Below are 20,949 nucleotides of genomic sequence, written 5' to 3'. Positions count from 1 at the left end.
TGCGGTGGCCTATGAGCCTTCTCATCAGTATTCCCAATACACACACCTACGCTTCACTTCAGACCACTCTGCCTTCACGGAGTTCCTAGAGTACAAGCATCCACTGCCTCAGAGCACCTGCCCTGGCCGTTGCCATGGAAACACCCTTCCCCAGCTCTCATCACCGCTGGCACTCTGCCACCTTTTGGGTTGTAATTCAACTGACAGAACATCCTTAGTTTTTATCTGACCTTTCCTGTTTCCGCACCGAGTCTTTCTCTCCCCCAGTTTCTTCCTTCTTGTCACTCACCCCTATTACACACTTTGCTTCTTTATCATCTGCCTGCCCGATTGGGTGCACAGTCTATAGGTCAGGGACCCTGTAGGTACTGTTACCCTGTGTCACCATCGACGACAATGCAGTCTGCCTGCTGTGTTCACACCCTCGCTTTCAATGTGCTGCAGATTCAAAATATCTGAAAACTGCATTTGTACTGAGCTCACAATTTTTTCCCCTGTCATTATTCTCTGAATACAGTGCAACAGCTATTTACATAGCATTTGGATTGTATTTGGTATTGGAAGTAGTCTAGAGATGATCTGAAGTACGCAGGAGGATTTGTGTAGACGCTAGGCAACTATGCCATTTTACGTAAGGACTCAAGTATTCTTGGCACCCATGAAGATCCTGGGACCAATTCTCTAAGGCTATCAAGAGAAGAGCATAGCGGCTGGTATTGTAGTGCAGTGGGCTAAGCCATAGTTTGTAAAGCTAGCATCCCATATCGGAGCTCTGGTTCAAGTTTCAGCTGCCCCACTTCTGATCCTGCTTCCTGTTAATGTGCCTGGGAAGGCAATGACTGAAGATTGAAATACTTGGCCCCTGCCGTCCACGCAGGGGGTCTGGGTGCTGCTCCTTGGCTCCCGGTTTCAGCCCGGTGAGAACACGGCTCTTGTGGCCATTATCTGTCTACCCCATCTCTGACATTCTTTCAGAAAACTAAAACTTTAAGGGTGAGAGGAAGAGAGGGAAAGAAAAGTGAGAGAGAGAGAGGAAGGGAAGGAGAGGCACAGGGATGGACAGGGGCACTCCACACAGCAGGACTGTTACAGATCACAATAAGCTTTTCATTTCAACTCCCTGTTAAGCAGCTTCCCAGGCCAGTCAATACGATCTACCCTGGTCCCTTCGCTGGGCACAAGATGTGTTGCGTGCCCGTGTATCTAATCAACCAAACACTGGCTGGACACAGAGGTGCTTTGCCAGGTCTCCCTCTGCTGCCTCTGTAATACAAACCATCACATTTCCATTACATCACACATTCATCTTTAAGCTAATTTCCTACAAGTGGAACTGCTGGATCAAAATCATACAGCACAAGATTGGATCCTGCAGCAGATAACGTTTGAGAAGAATTTCATTTGCCCTCTGATGAAGCTTTTTTTAAAAAAACATAATTACAACACATTTCAAGGTACACGGAATTTCACTCGTGTAAAAAAATGAATCTGGACGCAGTCTCCTTCAGAAATCTAGTTCAGAATTTCAAACTAAACATCACAATGTTGGTATCTGTGTAAAAAGGCCCATTATTAAATGTCATGGGAATCAACAAAATAACATTCAAAGAATCCACCGGAGTGGGAGGCTGCTGTCTTCAGCGACTGTGTCCAACAACAGAATACTTGGTGATTGTCCTACACTCCCTTAGGGGGTTATTCTGATAACTCCCAGGGGCCCCGTGAGAAAGCTCAGGGAGTGGTCCCACCCAGAAGCAGGCCCACGCAGCGTCAACCCCCTCCTGACCTCGCTCACCACCAAGACGGCCACTATCAGCCACTTGTCACCCGCTGCCGCTGCCGCTAGGTTCCGCTCCTCATCCCACCCCCCGCCTGTGGCCGAGGGGTAGACCCTCTCCCCGGCCCCCATGACTGAAGAATGGTCACGGCTCTATCTCCCACGAAGCCTCCCTGCCATCTCTCTCTATGGGGCTGTCAACTCCATGCCCCTCAGCTCAGCGGGTCCCAGTCCCCTTCAGCCTTCCCTGGGACGAGGACACCAGCACGAGCCTCCTTCTCTGTGCGTTGCCTTCTCAGGCCTCCAGCTCGGCCTCTCATGTTGTGTGCTCCCAGGCCCCATCCCTCACACCGACTTCCTGATCACCTTTCCAGGCCTCTCCAAGCCACATGGTCTCCTTACCCACGTACAGGCTTATCCCACCACAGCCGTCGATCTGCAGACTCCACCACTTCACCACGAGTCCATCACAGACGTCCGTCCCTCCTGGCCTGCTGGCCTCTACAATGCACCCTTCTAGCCAATCTTGAGCCAACACAATCTTTACTGTGCCTAAACCATTCTGCTAAATGTGGCTTACCAATACCTTTCTGTTTTTCAGATTTATATGTCAATTTCTTTGAAAGCCAACGTGGCAGACAGAGGGACACACAGACACATCTTCCAGTCACTGGTCTACTCCTCAAATCGTGAAAGCAGCCAGGGCTGGGCCAGGCCAGGGCTAGGGGTCTGGACCACAGCCCAGTCTCCCACGACACTGGCAGGGATCCCAGTCACTGGGACGCCCTCTGCTGCTTTCCCAGGTGCAATGCAGCTGATGCTGAATCGGAAGCAGAGCAGCCAAGACTGGGTTAGGAGTTTCAGGCACTGCAGGTGGCAATGCATGGGGGCAGAACTTGGCTGAAGAAAGCTCTTATAGAAAAACGGATCAAGTTCACTTAAATTTGACACTACAAGCCTCACAGGGGCACTAAGAAGGCTCAGAAATTATTAAATTGAGCATGATGCCCAAATGGCAAGAATAGAAATTCTTCGTGATAATCACGGTTTCCTCCTTCGGCTCTAAGTGCTATCCGTGGATATCTGCAGAAACGTACTGACCTCTCCATCTCTCATTTCACAAGTTTTTTTCTTGTTGGTTGAGTTTTCATCACAAGTCAATGAATTTTCAGAAAATGTATTTTCTGATCCTTACAGGACTATTCGTAGGGGTGTCTCAAAAAGTTGATGGGAAAATTGATGTCAGTGCAATCTATGCAGGAGTGTTTGGCCCAGGTATCTGGGATCGGGGTGTCTGGTCCAAGCACTGGCTGCTCCACTTCTGATTCAGCTTCCTGCTTTGTGCATGGGACAAGCAGCAGGTTCAGCTACCGAGCAGCTGCCACCCATGTGGGGAGACCCGGAGGGAGTTCCAGGATGCTGGCTTCAGCCTGGTCCAGCCCCAGCTGTGGAGGGCACTTGGGAATTGAACCAGCAAGTGCAAGACCTCACAGTCTGTCTGTCTCTTCCCCCTTTAGGTAAAATAAGTATTTGAAAACACCAATGGCTACCGTTTTTCATAATATGTACTTGCTATGAACTTTCTGAAGACTCCCTGTATGCCTAGATGTCAACATCTTCCGTACCAAGATATTCTTATCTTTGCATCCCAGTTTCCAGGACTTTCTGAAATCTCCTTGCTTGTAGTTATTTAGCTGCTAGGGTAAAATTAGTTTGTGACTCTGATCTGTAACTTTTTCTCATGATGATTCTTGCGCACGTAGAAGCCTTCTGGGAAGTGAGGCGGACCACGTCATGTTTGTGTGGTTGTTGTTTAATGATGGCTTGCTTTATCTAGTCTCAAGGTTTCCCATCCACCCTTTTGCTAAATTTTCCTGGAAATCTGTGCCTTTATTCCAGGCTCTTAGCAAATTCAGGTGTGCACAGGCATCCAAAAGTTAAAATGTTAATAAGCAACCCTCAGTCCCACTTGTCCGCCCCAAGGCTTCATTATTTCTCATTTGGCAATAGTAACCAACTGCTGAAGACAGAATGCCGGGAGATGCCCTGAGCCCTCCTTCCTTTTCCTATTATTTCCATCTATCGGTAATTTCTTAATTCCACCTCCAAAAATTAATCTGGGGATTTCTTCATTTGTCATAATCTCCATTGCTACTCTCCTGCGAGGGCCACCGCTTTGGTGGTCAAGAGCCTTCCCGTTGGGCTCTCCGATGCCTCACTCCCCAAACAATCCTTCACTCAGCAGCTGAAAACATTTTCTTGTGGCCACAGTTCTATTTCATATACAGTACCCTCACTCCCAGTGCCTTCACCCAGAACCCATCTGTATTTTGCCTTCCAACAAAATTCAAACTTCTCAACTTGGTCAGGGAAGCTGGATCCCCATGGAGAATCTCCAATGCCTGCAACTCTGTTTCAAATCATTGTCGCCCCCCCCCCCCCCCGTATCACTATGCTGAGCTCTCCAAGCTGATGACCCTCTTCACACCACTGCTCCCTGCCAAGCACCTTGCCCAGGTCCCACAAAGGACTTGGGACACCTGCGGCTGTTCTGTTGACTTGCATTGTTTTCTCTCTCTTCCTTCCAGGGACTGATGGCTGAACAGGGTGTTGCTGTCTCTGTATAGTTTGTCTCATACTCGAAAAGCGAACGCACAATTATAAGTGACCCATCAGACAATTTCTACAACACAGGAGAGAGCAATGGAAGAAAGCTCCTCTACAGAAACATGAGTCTTTCATTTTTAAAGACTTATTTTTTATTTATTTGAAAGACAGTTACAGAGAAAGGAGAAGTGACAGAGAACCTTTGATCCGTTGATTCCCTCCCCAAAGGGCCACAGAATCTAGGGCCTAGCCAGGTCAAAGCCTGGAGATTCCTCCAGGTCATCTCTGTGGATGCAGGGACCCAAGGACTGGGGCCATCTTTTTCACATGTTTTAGCAAGGACCTGACAGGAAGTGGAGCAGCCAGGACTTGAACTGCTGCCCTTATGGGGGGTGCCAGCACCACCGCTGGCATCTTAACCCGCTCCTCCACAACACTTGCTCCCAGAGTAACTTTTAAAAAGCTGACACCTCTCACCACCAACAATCACGTGACAATCAGAACATAGCTTTGTACCTACCTGAGAGGTACCAATCCCTCCGGGGTCCCACTTTGCTTATGAAGGGTGCATGGGGTTAAGCCTGGAAGAAACAAAGCCATTTTTTTTATTATGAAATCACATCAGGCAGTTTAAAAGTAAGGCCGTGTGTGTGTGTGTGTGTGTCCCACAGTAGCGGTTACTGTACTGATCATGACATGACTCAATCATGGACAAGGAGGGAGAAGCCCAGGACACCAACGTAAGAGATGAGAGTATTTCCACGTGACTCTGCTTGGCGCACTGCCTCCATCACCACACCGCGGAGCTGTTCCAGGAGCCCGGCTCCCAGCAGGGAATCCCTCACTCCCAGGAGGCAGTCATCTACTCCAAGAAAGAATCCTCAAAAGCCCTGAAATCCCCATCACACAGAAACAAAGGCTGCAGACACTGGCCACCTGGGCGGTAACCGGCTAACCCGCCTCGCGTGGGCCAGCAAGTGTTCCGTGAGAACTGGGCTCACCAGCAGCCCCCCAGGCAAGCCAAGCCCACTTTTCCGCAGTGCTTGGAAGGTAGAAGAGTAACGTCCCAAGGGATGTACGCTTAGAAGAGGTGACTGTGGCTCAGCCAGATAAGCCACTGCCGGCAGAGCTGGTGTCCCATTGGAGCCCTTACAAGTCGCTGGTTCAAGTCTCACATGCTCTATGTTGAATCCATCTCCCTGCTAACATGCCTGGGAAAGCAGAGGAAGACGGCCTGGGCCTGGCCACGTGCTGGGGAGACCTGGATGAAAATCCAGGCTCCTGCTGTTGGCCTGGCCCTGTCCTGGTTACTGCAGCCATTTGGGGAATAAACCAGTAGACAGTAGACAGACTGAGCACTCTCTCTCTTCTAACCCTGCCTTTCAAGTGAAACTCATCTTACAAAAGAAGAGAAACAGCTGCTCTGAAGTATTCTGAATCCCCACAGGGACCTGTTACTAAAGGGAGACAGACGCACACAGCACACAGCAGCAGGCAATGGTACAGCTCCGGCCATGGGGCTGGCAGCGCAGGGCAGCGCGTAGAGCCAGCCTTGTCAAGCTGGCCTCCTGCATCAGGGTGCCAGTTCTGATCCCGTGCACTCTGCTTCTCGTCCAGCTCCGTGCTGTGCCCGTGAGCCATCTGCATGGAGCTTCAGCAAGGTACTGGTTGTTCCAGAAACATCCCTTTCTTTCCCCCTGCACTCAGACTTTCAGATAAATAACCCAATCTTCCTGCCCCTTCCACACCCACCCCCCAAAAAAAGAAATAGCCATTATTTCTTGCAGGTATTTTCCCTGATCACTTAAGTGGGAAGAGAACACGAGGTTTGTCCCTTAGGGCAGAATTTGGGAATTTGAACCCCTCCCCCCCAGCCTCCACAGGTTTCAGGAAAGGGTAGCACATTCCAGACACACAGAAGCCACAGCCCCAGAACATGCGCCAAGTGCAAAGAGAGGAGCAGGGCAGCCAGTTCCCCCTTTGAAGAGCAAGTATGAGCATCCATGTAACACACTATGTGCAGCACACACATAAGATACAGGGCCTGGCAAGAACATGGTTCAGTCCGTAACCAAGATCAACTATTTTCTCTGAAATCTAAATACTATTCTCAGAATTCATCTTATAATACTGCTTCCACAGAGAACATCTGGACAAAGCACATGGAAACCCATCCAGCTCCCTTGGTGCCACCTTCCCACACGGACACAACTGCGTGCTCCATGCCCAACCCCCTTGGTGCCACCTTGCCACACGGACACAACTGCGTGCTCCATGCCCAACTCCCTTGGTGCCACCTTGCCACACGGACACAACTGCGTGCTCCATGCCCAACTCCCTTGGTGCCACCTTGCCACACGGACACAACTGCGTGCTCCATGCCCAGCTCCCTTGGTGCCACCTTGCCACACGGACACAACTGCGTGCTCCATGCCCAGCTCCCTTGGTGCCACCTTGCCACACGGACACAACTGCGTGCTCCATGCCCAGCTCCCTTGGTGCCACCTTGCCACACGGACACAACTGCGTGCTCCATGCCCAGCTCCCTTGGTGCCACCTTGCCACACGGACACAACTGCGTGCTCCAGAGCATCTACAGCGTGGGACAGAGAAGGAAAGCCCAGGTTCTCACTCAGCCATGCTCCAAGGTCCTCGTGGGTTCCTAAGAGCTGGGAAAGGGCTGCGGACCTCGCAGGAAGGTTAAATGAGGATGGAGTGATCAGACCTCAGTTTTGACATGAGATGGAAAGATCCAGAAGAAGCACAGAAGAACCTGACCCTGATGCTCTCCCCAGCTTGGATTCATTGCATCAACCACCTCAGCAGGGACCACAGACCATAATAAGCAAGACAAAAACACATAGGAGGGAAAATTCTGGGTTCTTTTGCTAAGGATGTAATAGGTGAACCTGAATGAATCTCAAGGGACCAAAAAAAAAAATTATAAAAAAGATACCTACATGTTAAGTTTTTCAAAATGTATACTTTTCAATGAATATTAGCCACATTCTAATCCCTGGGAAGCAGCTGGTAAGAAAGAGGCAGCAAACAGATGTCTGTCTGTGTGGGTTTGAGCAACACCAACCACCCAGACCACCCAGACTACCTTACAACATCAGCTCGCACAGCAATTAAGAATCTTCTAGAAGCAATGCTTGTGTGTGTACCTCAGCACCTGACGATCGCAGAAGGATTTCAAATCAGCAGACTGCTTCCCCCAGAATTCCTGAAATTGGACACAAGGTCTTAGAGTGAGCATGCTGCCTGGGAAGCTGCTCTTCAAACACACAGAGCATTCCAAACCCAAAGAACTTACCAGAACATTCTCCTCCAGTTCACTCAGAGCCTGCATATCCTTTTCAATACTGCTCAGCTCTTGAACAACAAAATTGTGAAACTGTTCTAGTTTGTTGAGTCTGATAAACATAAAGATAGCAGTTTTTAATGCTTTCCATATTATATGTAGTCAAAAACATTCTTAATCCTTGTACTGTAAGGTATTTTGGGGCCTGATACAATGGCTCAATGGTTAAATTCTCACCTTGCAAGTGCCAAGGTCCCATATGGGAACCAGTTCATGTCTCAGCTGCTCCATTTTCCACCCAGCTCCCTGTCTCTGTCCTGGAAGGACAGCAGAGATGGCCAAAAGCCTGGGGACCCTGCACCTGCATGGGAGACCAGGAAGAGACTCCTGGTTTCGGATCAGCCCAGTTCTGGCTGTTGCAGCCACTTGGGGAGTGAACCAACACTGCCTGTCTCTCCTATTTGTCTGTCCTTTTCTCTGTAAATATGCCTTCCCAATAAACATAAACCTTTGACAAATATACATCTCAGGGGCCAGCATTGTGGCATGTGAATATTTGTGATGCCAGTGTCCCACATGGCACCACCGTGAATCCCAGCTGCTCTGCTTCCAAATCTGCTCCATGCTATTGCAGCTAAGAAAACAGCAGAAGGCAGCAGAGGCACCTGGAGCCCTGGCAGCCATGCGGGCGACCTGCATGGAGCTCCCGGCTGCCGTCTCCAGGCAGGTGCAACCCGATGGGGCAGCCATTCAGGGAGTAAGCCACAGATGCAGAATTTCTCTCTCTGTGTTAATTCTACTTTTCAAATAAACCAGTCTTCAATACAAAGAGCATTTCAGATTCTTTTCTGGACAGTTGTAAAAACGTATGGTCATCTCCCTTCTCTTGCATCCGCTCTGTTGTGACCCAATGGGGCCAGTCCTGCTCTGGCCTTCCAGTACCCGCCAGCAGGACAAGATTGGCCGAAGCTCTCACCGCTCCCCTCGTCTCACCGCGTGGGACCTCGCAAGGCCCAGGGAGTGCTCGAACCACAAACGACAATTCCACAACCCCGAGTTTATCCTGGGCCTGTTTCCACAATCAAATGACCCAGCAAGCTTCCAAACATGGATTTGAAAAATTTGATGTTTTATTCGACTCAAATAATCACATTCCACTCTAACAACTTCTCCCATTAACGAAGCAAATCAACTTGCCCTGTCTTTCCTCCCTTTGTATTCAGGGGCCATCGTCTCCACCCACGCCCACCTTCCCACACCCTCAGCTCTGTTTCCAGACTCTCACGCCACGATTTCGTCCCTTACAAGTGCTCTGTCACTGCAGTAACCCAGCACCCACCTTTCCCAGCACCCTGAGTTCTTGGCACCTTTGTGTTTCTTGCTATACGTTCATACGGGTGTGCACGAGTGTACAGCTTTTGCAATTATGGTAAAAATCAAATTTACCCTTTCCACTAATGCCAGCGTACTAAGGGCACTTGGAGTTCTGTGGGCAACATCATTGTTTCCAGTCCAAAGAGAAAGTCTCAATAAATAACACTCCCTCTTCCAGCCAGCCTCTTGTGATCTTGTATAGGCCTTTTGTCTCTGAACCTGACGACTCTGAGCAGCTCATAGCTGCTGCACACAGAATCTGCTCCTCTCCCTTGCTACAAAGTTTGCAAGACTTACCCCTGTCATGACACCTCTCAGAATGTATTCCTTCGGAGGGCTGAAGCCGATCCCACTGGATGGGTAAGCCACATCTCATTTTATCTAGCATTGTGTGTTTGTTTACACAGATAGCTGGGTCTGCTCCTCTCCACAACTGGGTTGTCGGTTTTTAAGAATGGTATTTGCTTAAGTAGGGCACCTCGGTTAATCCCTTACATAACTGATGAATGGAGAGATACACGGAGCCTCCCATGTGCCCAGGGCTTCAGTTGTTCCCGGCTTTAGCAGCGGCCAGGGTACAAACACTGGAATGATCGTCCTGCTATGAATTGGCTTTGAAAGGCACCCTTACCTGCACAAGTGTATCTGGTTTAAAAGCAGCTTGAGGCATTCCGGTGCTTGCTTCGCTTTGTCTGAATGAAGCAGACTCTGTCTGTGCCCGAGCTAAACCACAGCAAAAGGATCACCTTTGGGTTAAACTGGCCTAGGGCAGAGCTCACGTTAGACAGCTAAAACAGACTGCCAGCCGATCAGGGGCCTTCAGAAAGTTCAAGAAACCTTTACAGCTTGCAAAAAAAAAGCATGCACGTGATGTAAAATCAAGCTCTGCCCCCTCCCCCAATAAACTTGGTCTTCATCTCATTTCCCATGAACTTTCTGACTACTTTAGGAACTATGATAAGGCACCTTGGTACACACTTTTCAATAATCACCTCAGGTTAGGCAGAAATAAACAATAGCTACAATGGGAAAACGTATACTCATGCTATCAGTACCCACACTGTGAATGCGTTTCCATTTCAAATTGGTTTTTACTAAGACTGCGGAAAATTAGACGAGTAGAGTTTACCAAGGGAGTTGAATGCTATGTTAGTCTAAGACACTTTTCTCACAGGTGCTTGAGGCTAAGTCATTAGGGATCTGTAAGGAGCAGGATGGCTGATGTGTCTTTGCAGTGGCTTCCATGTCCATCCCCCTGACCGGGCTGCAGGACACCTGAACGCACAGTCTCCCAGAGGTCTCTGACCTCTCAGGGGCCACCCGGCCAGACCACCCTGCCTGACCGCCCCGCCGGACCACCCGGCCAGACCACCCCGCCTGACCACCCTGCCACCCTGCCAGACCGCCCCGCCTGACCGCCCCGCCTGACCACTACCTGTTTACTCTCCCCCCTCCCATCGTGGTGGCCAGCAAGCTGGCTGAGAATGCCGCCACTAAAGTCTAGCCCTGATTCCGATCCAGTAACCACTCACTCAGGCCCAGGACAGTACAGCAGGGAGAATCTCCTAAAACGCAAACCTCGCATCACAAACGCACGGAGGTCAGCGACCCTGGCTGAGGGTCACTGCAGCCTCGCCGAGGAGGAGAGGGGCCCGAGGACCAGTCTGACCTCACACACACCTCTCACAATGACGAGTCTGTCCCCGCCTTTTTCTCCCTCGATTTGTGGAGGCATCATCGATGAATATATTTATTCAAAGCATACATGCACTAGCTTCAGAGTCTACATACAAGAGTACTTTAAAAAGCTGATGGAAAACAGAACCCAAAGCTGAGTTTCAGAATGCAAAAATTCTGAAATTCTATACTTCAAATAGCGCATGGATTATGTAGGAAAAGCTATGGATGTCACCAAATGGTGCCATGAAAAAAAAAAACACATTTGCACGCCATGTTCCTCACCTTTTTGGAATACACCGCAAAATGATGACCACACATCAGGCCGATTCATACCCCATCACTCCAGCTACTTCTCTGTGTGTCGTAAAAACATTTAAATTCTACTCTCAGCAGATTTCAAGTACAAGTCATTGTACCTGAAAGTGCTGACACTGCCCAGCAGCTCCCCAGGAAGGAAATTTCAATTCCACCTGTCAGCCAGCGGGGGCAGCCACAGGGCACGTGGGTTTGGCCTTTCCCATCACGGGGCTCGATGTGTAACAAAGTAGCCATGAAGTTCAAGGACTGCGTTACCTCGTATTTTCTTCTCAGGCGCCTGGAGAAGCTTTCAAAGGCTGTGATGATGGCAGAACCTTTTGCGCCCTCCGGTGCTCCTTCCGGGGATGGAGGAGTCGAGAAGCCTTCTGAGCAACAGAAACAAACATTGAAGAAAACAAACAGCTCAAAGCAGGTGTGTCCAGCGCATCCATGCCCCAGAGAACTCAGCAAGGCTCAATGGTGCCCTAGGCTGATCCTGGCTGTGGCGTCGTGGGTGGAGTTCCCACGGGCCCTTCAGACAACTTTCCCTAAACATCTAGAGCTGACCCGTCACGGCGACTGCTCTAATATCCTGAATGCCAGCTAGGACATTTTCAAGGAAGACCCAGAAGATGGTCAGGGCTGTGTCTAGGGGGGACAAGTGGGCCATCTGGCCTCAGGTTGTTGGCCTCACAGGGCTCCAGTAGGTCTGGAGTGATCATAACGGATGGGCACACATGGACTCATTCGTTTCTCATAAAAAAAAAAAAAATTACGTGAGGCCAGCATGGCGGCACAGCAAACAAATGCATTGTATGCAGTGCCGGCATGCCGTCTGGATGTCGCTCTTGTCCCAGCGGCTCCACTTCCCTTCCAGCATTTTACTTGTGGCCCGGGAAAGCAGGGAAGGATGACCCAAAGCCTTGGGACCCTGCACCCATGTGGAAGACCCGGAGGAGGCTCCAGGCTCCGGGCTCCTGGCTTTGGATTGGCGCAGCTCCAGCCATTGTGACCACTTTGGGAGTGAATCAACACACAGAAGATCTTCCTCTCTGTCTCTCCTCCTCCCTGTACATCTGACATTGCAATAAAAATAAATAAAAATCTTTTGAAATTTGTGTGAAGCTGGTATTGTCTGATGCATATGTGCCCCCAGCAACTCCAGGACTCAACCCAGACCAGAACCACCATCTTCCCGTGTCTGGGGACGGCAACCTCATCTTTAGGAGCTCTCGGCTTCCAAATACACGGGGCTATTAATCCCAAAGTCCAGCTGACACACGTGGACACGCCAGATTGTCCTCCCCGATTGTTTTGTGAGATGACTTTGAAAAAGCTCAAAAAAAAAAAAAATGAAATCTGAAGATATATTTGAGTACAAAACAATTTTGAAAGCTGCAGTTTTTCCATAATACACATTTTTCGTCAGCTTTTTCAAGACTGCCTCATACAGTTGTTTTGAGAGCCAAAAAAAAAAGTGTGGTTACTAACCATGAGGGAAGGCAGAGACCTGAACAACGGGGTGGGAGAGGCACAGCCCGCGGCCACTGCTTAACACCGGCCGGCAAGATCCTTTGGCCTGGTCCTGCCAAGGTAACTGCAGGCAGGATTTCAAAGCCAATCTAGGGCCTGGCACAGTGGCGCAAGTGGTTAAGGTCCTCGCCTTGCACGCCCGGGATCCCATATGGGCGCTGGTTCTAATCCCGGCAGCCCCGCTTCCCTTCCAGCTCCCCGGGAAAGCAGTCGAGGACGGCCCAAAGCTTTGGGACCCTGCACCCGCGTGGGAGACCCAGAAAAGGCTCCTGGCTTCGGATCGGCATAGCATCGGCTGTTGCGCTCACTTGGAGAGTGAATCATGGGACGGAAGATCTTCCTCTCTGTCTCTCCTCTCTGTATATCCGCCTTTCCAATAAAAAAATAATAATAATAAAAAAATCTTCAAAGCCAATCTATTACAGGTTAATTTTTAAGTTGGTAATTCCATGCGGCCCACAAGGGATGTTATAAATATCCAAATGGCCCTTAGCAGGAAAAAAAAAAAAAAATTCCCACCCTCATTAGAACGCTCAGTTCCCGAGAAATCACAGCTATCAAAATGGTAGGAGGGGGATGGTGCTCGCTCTTATCTGTAATTTATGCATGTAATTTATGCATCTGTAATTTATGTAAATTGCTTGGTCTTCAGGCTTCTGTAGCTACTCTGATGTTCTAACTGGAACTCCCTTGTAACCCATCTGGGTCAGTTCCCGCCTGCGTGTTTATCCCATGCTCACCAGAACCTGCCAGTGGGGGCGGGGTGTTAGCTGCCACGCGGGGGGATCCTGGCGCGTCGCCTTCTAATCTGGACTGTTTGGACTTCACAGAACTCTCAGGCGACACATCTAAAGAGAAGCACAGCACCTCAGGGACCGTCCCCCGCACACCCACATTCCTTTGGTCCCCAACGCATCGTGTCCCGTGTTTGAAAATCCCGGTTAGTATCTATCCTACAACAGCAGGAAGGGAAACCTGAGCCCTGGTCATTGCTAAGTATGGATCGTCTTCCCCATGGACCAAGCTGAAGCCCGCTGCTGCTTGAAGCGGGACCCTTGGGGACAGGGCTTCCGTTGAGGAGGGAAGATGTGTAGGGATATGCTGCCTTGCCAGGTACGAACTCACCAGGCAGTGTTCCCACCGAAGCAGGAACAGGGATTCTCAAAGCCGCACGGCTGCAGGGCAGGTGCTCCGGAGCGCGCCACGTGCTGGCCAACACTGGCACCGCAGCATGGCCCTGGGGCTCCCCGCTGCAGGTGGACACCTGGGCTCCTTGGCCCTGGCTTCTGCAGGCAGCCTCTGCTGGTCCTAGCTGCTGTAGCCATCTGGGACTCAAATCCCCCATCAATAAGTCTCTCTGTGCATTACTTTGCCTTTCCAATAAAAATTTTAAATGTTTTTAAGAACTACATGGGTAAAATTGAGCACACTGGCTAAACTAAAGCCATCTCCAAGGGTGCCAGCGCCATGCGTTGGCAGAGCCAGGGGTGCCCTCGCTTTCCTAAGAACACACCTGTCTTCATTCCTGTGGGAATTTAAACTTTTGAAATGTGAGTAGCTCCTGAACATACTTTGGGTCCAAGTATTGGTGAACACAATTTGGTGTCCATGGGTCACTGCTAAACTCGTATTTCTGACTTAAAACAAAAATAGACATTTCAAAGGCTGGAATAAAGCCAGCCAACTCCCAACACAGCAAGGCGCTTGAAGAGCCTTGCTCTGGGGTGCCACCTTGTGGCGCAGCGTGGTAGGACGAAAGTCCCGGAGGGCTGGGCTCTAAACCACATCTTCCCAGCAGGATTCCCCAGCATCATTTATCCCTTTGTTTGCGCTGCTCTTGTCTGTGAAGTACTGACCCCAGGTGCAACTAGAGATGGTATTTCAGGCCCAGCCTGAAATCTCTTTGCAACGAGCACATCTAAAACTTTATAAATCGACCGACGGCTTTTCTGCGTGATTCTGTCTAGATGCTGGCCTGCATTTTGAATCAGCCCAGAGGTCTTCATCCATTGCTAGGGTTCCCTGCTTTTCTTATTCCTTACTCAGCATACAGTCAGTGAAGGCCTCTACCTACAGGCTCTGGAGCAGGCACTCGGAGCCCTGCTGAACGAGGAGCTAGCCACCTGACTGCTGCACGGTTCTAGAGGCCTCTCCAACCACGCAGATACAGGAGCCCAGCACAGTGGCTTAGCAAGCTAACCCTATACCTGTAGTGCCAGCATTCCATATGGGCACTGGCTCAAGCCCCAGGTGCTTCAGTGTCCTGCCTGCGGCCTGGGGAAGCAGAGGAGGATGGCCCAAGTACCTGGGACCCTGCACCCACGGGGGAGACCCAAAAGAAGCCCCTGGCTCTTGGCTGCAGATCACGTCATCTCTGGAAATTGTAGCCATTTAGGAAATGAACAGCAGATGGAAGATTTTTCTCTGCTCCTCCTTCTCTCTCTGTAAACCTATCTCTCACGTAAAAAATAAACAAATCTATAAATGTTCTAAATGATAAAATTACCCTACTTTCTTGCAGTCTTCAGAGTACGGCATATAAACATTAACCCCTAAAGCATACGATGAATTTTGACTGTAAAACACTTGAAATACCTCAAAGGCTGCGGTTTTGTTTTTCTGAAGAAAATCCCCTAAGTTTATCCTTTGGGGAGAAGTGTAGCTTCCTTATTCCCCGAGACAGAGGCACGGCGGGAGCTGGCTCAAGGACACAAAAATGCACTGTTCCATCACACCTGCACAGCCATGCCCAAAACACACCCAGGGGAGACAAGGTCACTGCTAAGAATTTTCTGAAAGAGACCATGAGCTTACGTACTTTTCTCATATAAAATGCACAGCCCAAGAAATGTGATCTTTGAGAAAGGGGCTCTAATTTATCTCAGAAGTGAAAGAGAAAAAACAAATATTTCCCAAAGAAAAACCAAGAGCCTTCATCAACCCTGGAAGCAGTCCTACTACCAAACTCTATGGGGAGGTCTACGTTGGAAGGAGCCATCACGGGGCCTGGCGCGATGGCTCAAAGGCTAAATCCTCACCGTGCATCCACCATCATCCCATAGGGGTGCCGGTTCTAATCCCGGCAGCTCCACTTCCCATCCAGCTCCCTGCCTGTGGCCTGGGAAAGCAGTTGAGGATGGCCCAAAGCCTTGGGACCCTGCACCTGTGTGGGAGACCCACAAGAAGCTCCTGGCTCCTGGCTTCAGATTAGCTCAGCTCTACCCATTGCAGCTACTTTGGGAATGACCAGAGCGTGGAAGATTGTTCTGTCTCTCATCCTCCCTGTAAACCTGCCTTTCCAATAAAAATAAATCTTTAAAAATAAAAATGAAGCCACCATGAAAACACAGGCTAACAGAACAGATGCACTGAACGAACGTGGCAGAGAGCCGAGGCTTCCCACACAGAAAGCGCCCAGGGCACAGGGGTGAAGGGCAGGAGAAGCAGAAAAGAACATTTAAAGGAGCCGACAAAACGACGGGGATTTGTTCTCGTCTCTCAGCAGTAACCTTGCATGTAATGGGTGAACTTTCCCAGTTGAAACATACAGGTAGGCTAAATCATTTAAAAAAAATAAATTAAAAATAAAAACAGATTCAACTCCCTGCCCAGATCCCTAGGCGCTGATACAAGGTTTAAAGCAAACCGACCTTCTAGCCGCTCAGAGAGCTTCTCGTCTAGCAGGCAGAAGGCACCGTTTTCTGTTGAGCTCACGTAAGGGGGACGGATGTTTTCTAGGCCACAGAGGCTCAGCGCATTCTGAGAAACTGCACTCATGCCATGCATCTTCTCAGATGACAGAGGAACGAAACTAGAAATCAGCATCAAGAAACACGGAAAACTGGTAATGGGTCGGCATGCACCTGCGCGACCAATGGGCCATCGAATACATGAAGAGGTAAACAAAAATTCCTTGGAAGCAGGAAGTTGATCACAGTAAACGCACGAAATAACTGGAACGAGCTTAAATTAACGATGCAGGGGTGAGAAAAGCAAAAACAAGCTGTAAGAGAAGAAAAGCAGCTAGAGAGATGACAAAGGCACCGTTACCACGGATACCACACACCCACAAAGGATCCTAAGAAACTGTTGTGAACAACAGGCTACTAGATGGGAAAACCTGGAGGGAATGGGTGGATTCCTGGATAAACACAACCCACACAAAATAAATCAATATGTAGAGTTTCCAGAAAGACCTATCACAAGTGACAGTGGGAATTTCCCTTCAGAGTTCCAGGGCCCAAAGGTTTCATAACAGAATTCTGCAGACTAGTTAAAGCAGCTCTCTCTCTCATACTCCTCAAACTATTCCAAAATACTGAGAAGTTCAGAACTCAAACTCCTTTCGTGAGGGCCAAGTAACTCTGATGCCAAACTCAAACAAAGCCACAACAGCGGCAGGAGACTGCAGACCAGTATCCTTGATGAGCTTGCTCAAGCCCACAGTGACACCGGACCCAACACTGTATTAAGATCATACATCATAACGGAGTGGAATTTATCCCAGTGTGGCTCAATATTTACACATCAGTTAATAACCACATCAATAAAATGAACAAAAGCTGTGAGATCTCAACAGAGCGGAAAAGCTCTTGCAATTCAGTGTCTCTTCATGATAAAAACTCACCAAAAAATGAGGCAAAGAAACAACCTTCAAAAGTATAACAAAAACTATTACACATACAGCCAAAATGACACCGAATGGGAGAAAACTCAAAAACATTTCCCTTCAAATTTAGAATAACAGGATGTCCATTTTCCACACTCATACAAGTGTTAAAGCAACTAGGGAAGAAAAACAGAAAAAAGAACATTGGAATTGGGAAGGAAGAAATCAATGCTTATCGATGACACGCCTTGTACACAGAAAAGCCTAAACACTCCATGAACAGTTGATCAGCCCATTCGATTGATTCATAAGTTAGAAAATCAACGTGCAAAATCAATAGTGTTTTAATACACCAACAGTGATTTTAGAAAAAAAATCAAGAAACAATCCCATTCACAGTGACTAAAAACTTTAAATACCTAGGAGTAAATGTTTTTAAAGATTTCTTTATTTACCTGAAAGATAGAGTTAGAGAGAGGGAGACACACAGATTAATCTTCCATCCACAGGGTCATTTCTCACATGGCTGCAGAGGCCAGTGCTGGGCCAAGCTGAAGCCAAGCACTTCTCCCAGATCACGTGGGTGCAGAGGCCCAAGGACTTGGGCCATCTTCTGTTGCTTTCCCAGGCTATTCCCAGGGAGCCAGGTCAGAAGTAAAGCAACTGGAACTTGAACTGGTGTCCACCTAGGATCCTGGAGTCACAGGCAGTGATTTAATCAGCTAGGCCACAATGCCAGTCCCAGGAATGTGAAAGATCTCTACAATGGAAATTATAAAACACTGATGGAAGAAATAACCAAGACACACACACACACAAATGTGTATTGGAAGAATCACTGTCATTAAAATGTCCATACAACTCAAAGAAATCCTGATTCAGCAAGTCCCTATCAATATACCAAGGACATTCTATACAGAATTAGAAAAAAACAATTCTAGAATTCATATGAAATTGAAACACCCCAGAATAACCAAAGAAATACAAAGCATCTCCCTCTCCTCCCTCCTCCCCAAATCAAGCAGGTGTATCACAATACCCCATTCCAAACAGTACTACAAAGCTACGGTAATTAAATCAGCATGGTACTGACATAAAAACACATAAGTCAACTGAAGAGAGAACTCAGAAATAAACTCACATATATATAGTCAACTGACTGCTGACAAAGTGCCAAGAACATACATTACAGAAACGGTGGCCTTTCCAATAAACGGTGCTAACAAAAGGAACACAGAATGAGAGTCCTGCCTGTCTTCATCCACTAAAACCAAAATCCTAAATCTAAGCCCTGAAACTATGGAAGCACTAGGAAAAAATGTAGGTGAAATACACAAATATTTGGCTAGACAATGATCCCTTGGATAAGACCCCATCAAAGCATGGGCAACAAGAGCAAAACTAGGGCCTGCATGGTATCCCAGCGCCTAAAGTCCTCACCTTGTACGTGCTGGGATCCTATGTGGGCTCTGGTTCATGTCCCAGCAACCCCACTTCCCATCCAGCTCCCTGTTTGTGGCCTGGGAAAGCAGTCAAGGATGACCCAAAGCCTTGGGACCCTGCACGCAAACGGGAAACCTGGAAGACACTTCAGACTAGCTCAGCTTTTGCTACTCTGGCCACTTGGAGAGTGAATCATCGGACAGAAGATCTTCCTCTCTGTCTCTCCTCCTCTCTGTATATCTGTCTTTCCAGTAAAAATAAATCTTAAAAAAAGAATCCAGGATGCACAGCCAACTCTAGAAACTGAGCAGGAAAAAAAAAAAGCAAAGTAAAAGAAAGCAAAACCACAAATAATCCAGTTCCATACCTCGCCCCAAAACAACAGCTGACATGAATAGACCATTCTCAAAGGAAATACAAATGGCCAGCAAATACAGATATAATGCTCTCAACACCATTAGCCATCAGGAAAATGCAATCCACAAGCACCCTCTGCTAACACCTCACTCCTGTGAGAACGGCTACTACCAAAAGGAGAGGAGCAGACGCTGCTGTGCAAAACGTGCAGAAATGGAAACTCCCAGAAAGTGTTGGTCAGAATGCAAACCAGTACAGCCACAACAGCGAAACAACACAGAGAATTCTTTAAAAACTAGAAGCAGAACTGTCATGCGACCCAGCAACCTCACTACTGTGCACAGATCCGAAATGCCTGAACTCGAAACAAAGAGATAGCCACCCCACCATGTTCACCATAGACAAGATAGGACATCAACCAAGGTGGCCACCGTCAAATGGATGGATAAAGACCAGTAAATCAGCCTTTCCAGTGAAAATAAGTAAGTCTTTGAAAGAAGGAACTGGATTCTATCTAAACCTGCAGCCTAACATCTTACAGATGTTCAACACATCTTACAGTTCCCTACTCTGCTTTCATCGGAAAACTCTGCAGATGAAGTTGTGAGTGTCCTGAGCAGGGTGGGAAAGAACCATTCTCCCAGTCTCCCAACATCTAGAGAAGGCAAATTTATAAAGAAAAGGAGAGACAGAACTATCTTCAGCCTGCTCATTCACTCCCCAAGTGACTGCAAGGGCCAGAGCTAAGATAAGCTTATCCAAAGCCAGGAGACTCCTCTGGGTCTCCCATGTGGGTGCAGGGTCCCAAGGCTTTGTCCCATCCTCCATTGCTTTCCCAGACCACGGCAGGGGGCTGGGTGGGAAACGGGGCTGCGGGGACACAAACCAGTTCCCATATGGGATGCTGGCACTTGACGGGGGAGGATTAGCCAATTGAGCCATTGCACCTGGCCCTAGACAGCGATTACCAGACAGTAAGGATGGGCAGAGGGAGTTTGGGGAATGGATTCCAAAACACAGTTAGGTCAAAGTAGCTCTTGTGTTCACAGCCCAGCAGACGACCATGGCAGCTCGTAAAACCCCATCATAGACAATGTAAAGAACTAGAAGAAAGGAATGTTTCCAAACAAGGAAAACATAAGAAAATGGAAATTCTAACTGCCAGATTTGACCCATTTACTCTGCACACAAGTATTACCCATACAAATTTACAAGTATTACAGGTTAGTTTAAAAAAGAAGAAAGCAAAGAAAATGCATATGTGGGGAGGAAGGAGGGAGGGGGCATTGTGGACAGGTACAGGGGTGGGGTTGGCGGGGAGGAACAGATCACAGGCCTATTATTTCATGATTCTTTTCACATTCCTCAAGGGTTTGTAAACTTTCAATCAACACATAACATACGTTTATGGGAATACAGTGTGATATTTCAAGACATCTGCGTAGCATGTACTTCAAACCGCAGCAGTCAGCACTTTCAGGTCTTTATTAATCCTTGTGTTTGGAGCCGATTCATTCCTCTCTCCCAGGTCTCACACAATGGCACTGCTGTGTTGCGAAACATTAGAACACGTCCCCTCTGCTTTGCCATCTATCACCCAACCTCCCTCCATCCCCTCTCCTCCTCACCCACCCAACCTCTAACAACCACTGACCTCTTTCTGACTTCTTTAGTTTCCACACGACAGGAAACGCACAATGGCTTTCTGCTTCACTCATCACAATGTGCTCCATCTCTATCTACTTGGCTACCATAAAAAGGAATCATTCTTCTTTATGGTCGAGTGTACATTCTATGAACAATATTCCACGGTGTCTACACACATTCCCATGGCCCGTTTTCCCCTTGATGGGCACCTAAGCTGATTTTGTACCTTGGCTAATGTGAAAGTGCTGCAATAAGCATCAGAGCGCAGGTATCTCTGATAGGATTTTATTTCTTTGGGATATATAGCCAGAGGTGGGCTAG

The 20,949-nt window shown here is 48.4% G+C and overlaps 1 protein-coding gene across 1 annotated transcript in view; it reads right to left on the bottom strand.

Annotated features, from left to right (window-relative positions):
- Window positions 1–4,904: 4,904 nt before the first annotated feature.
- The window catches only part of SYCP2L (synaptonemal complex protein 2 like), a 68,392-nt gene continuing 52,347 nt past the window's right edge, over window positions 4,905–20,949 (bottom strand). The window contains exons 26-31 of the mRNA XM_040983968.1: window positions 13,313–13,420; window positions 11,316–11,425; window positions 9,694–9,785; window positions 7,701–7,800; window positions 7,552–7,610; window positions 4,905–4,965 (exon numbers count right to left, since the gene is read on the bottom strand). Of these exons, the coding sequence (XP_040839902.1) occupies window positions 4,941–4,965; window positions 7,552–7,610; window positions 7,701–7,800; window positions 9,694–9,785; window positions 11,316–11,425; window positions 13,313–13,420 (494 nt within the window). The 3' untranslated portion in view covers window positions 4,905–4,940. The remainder of the gene's footprint in view (window positions 4,966–7,551; window positions 7,611–7,700; window positions 7,801–9,693; window positions 9,786–11,315; window positions 11,426–13,312; window positions 13,421–20,949) is intronic.

The sequence above is a fragment of the Ochotona curzoniae genome, unplaced genomic scaffold (assembly GCF_017591425.1).
Source record: "Ochotona curzoniae isolate NIBS_2020 unplaced genomic scaffold, NIBS_Ocur_1.0 contig_4064, whole genome shotgun sequence".
In the NCBI taxonomy this organism is placed as follows: Eukaryota; Metazoa; Chordata; class Mammalia; order Lagomorpha; family Ochotonidae; genus Ochotona; species Ochotona curzoniae.
The sequence above is the reverse complement of the archived record's forward strand: the minus strand, read 5'-3'. Positions and strand labels throughout refer to the sequence as shown.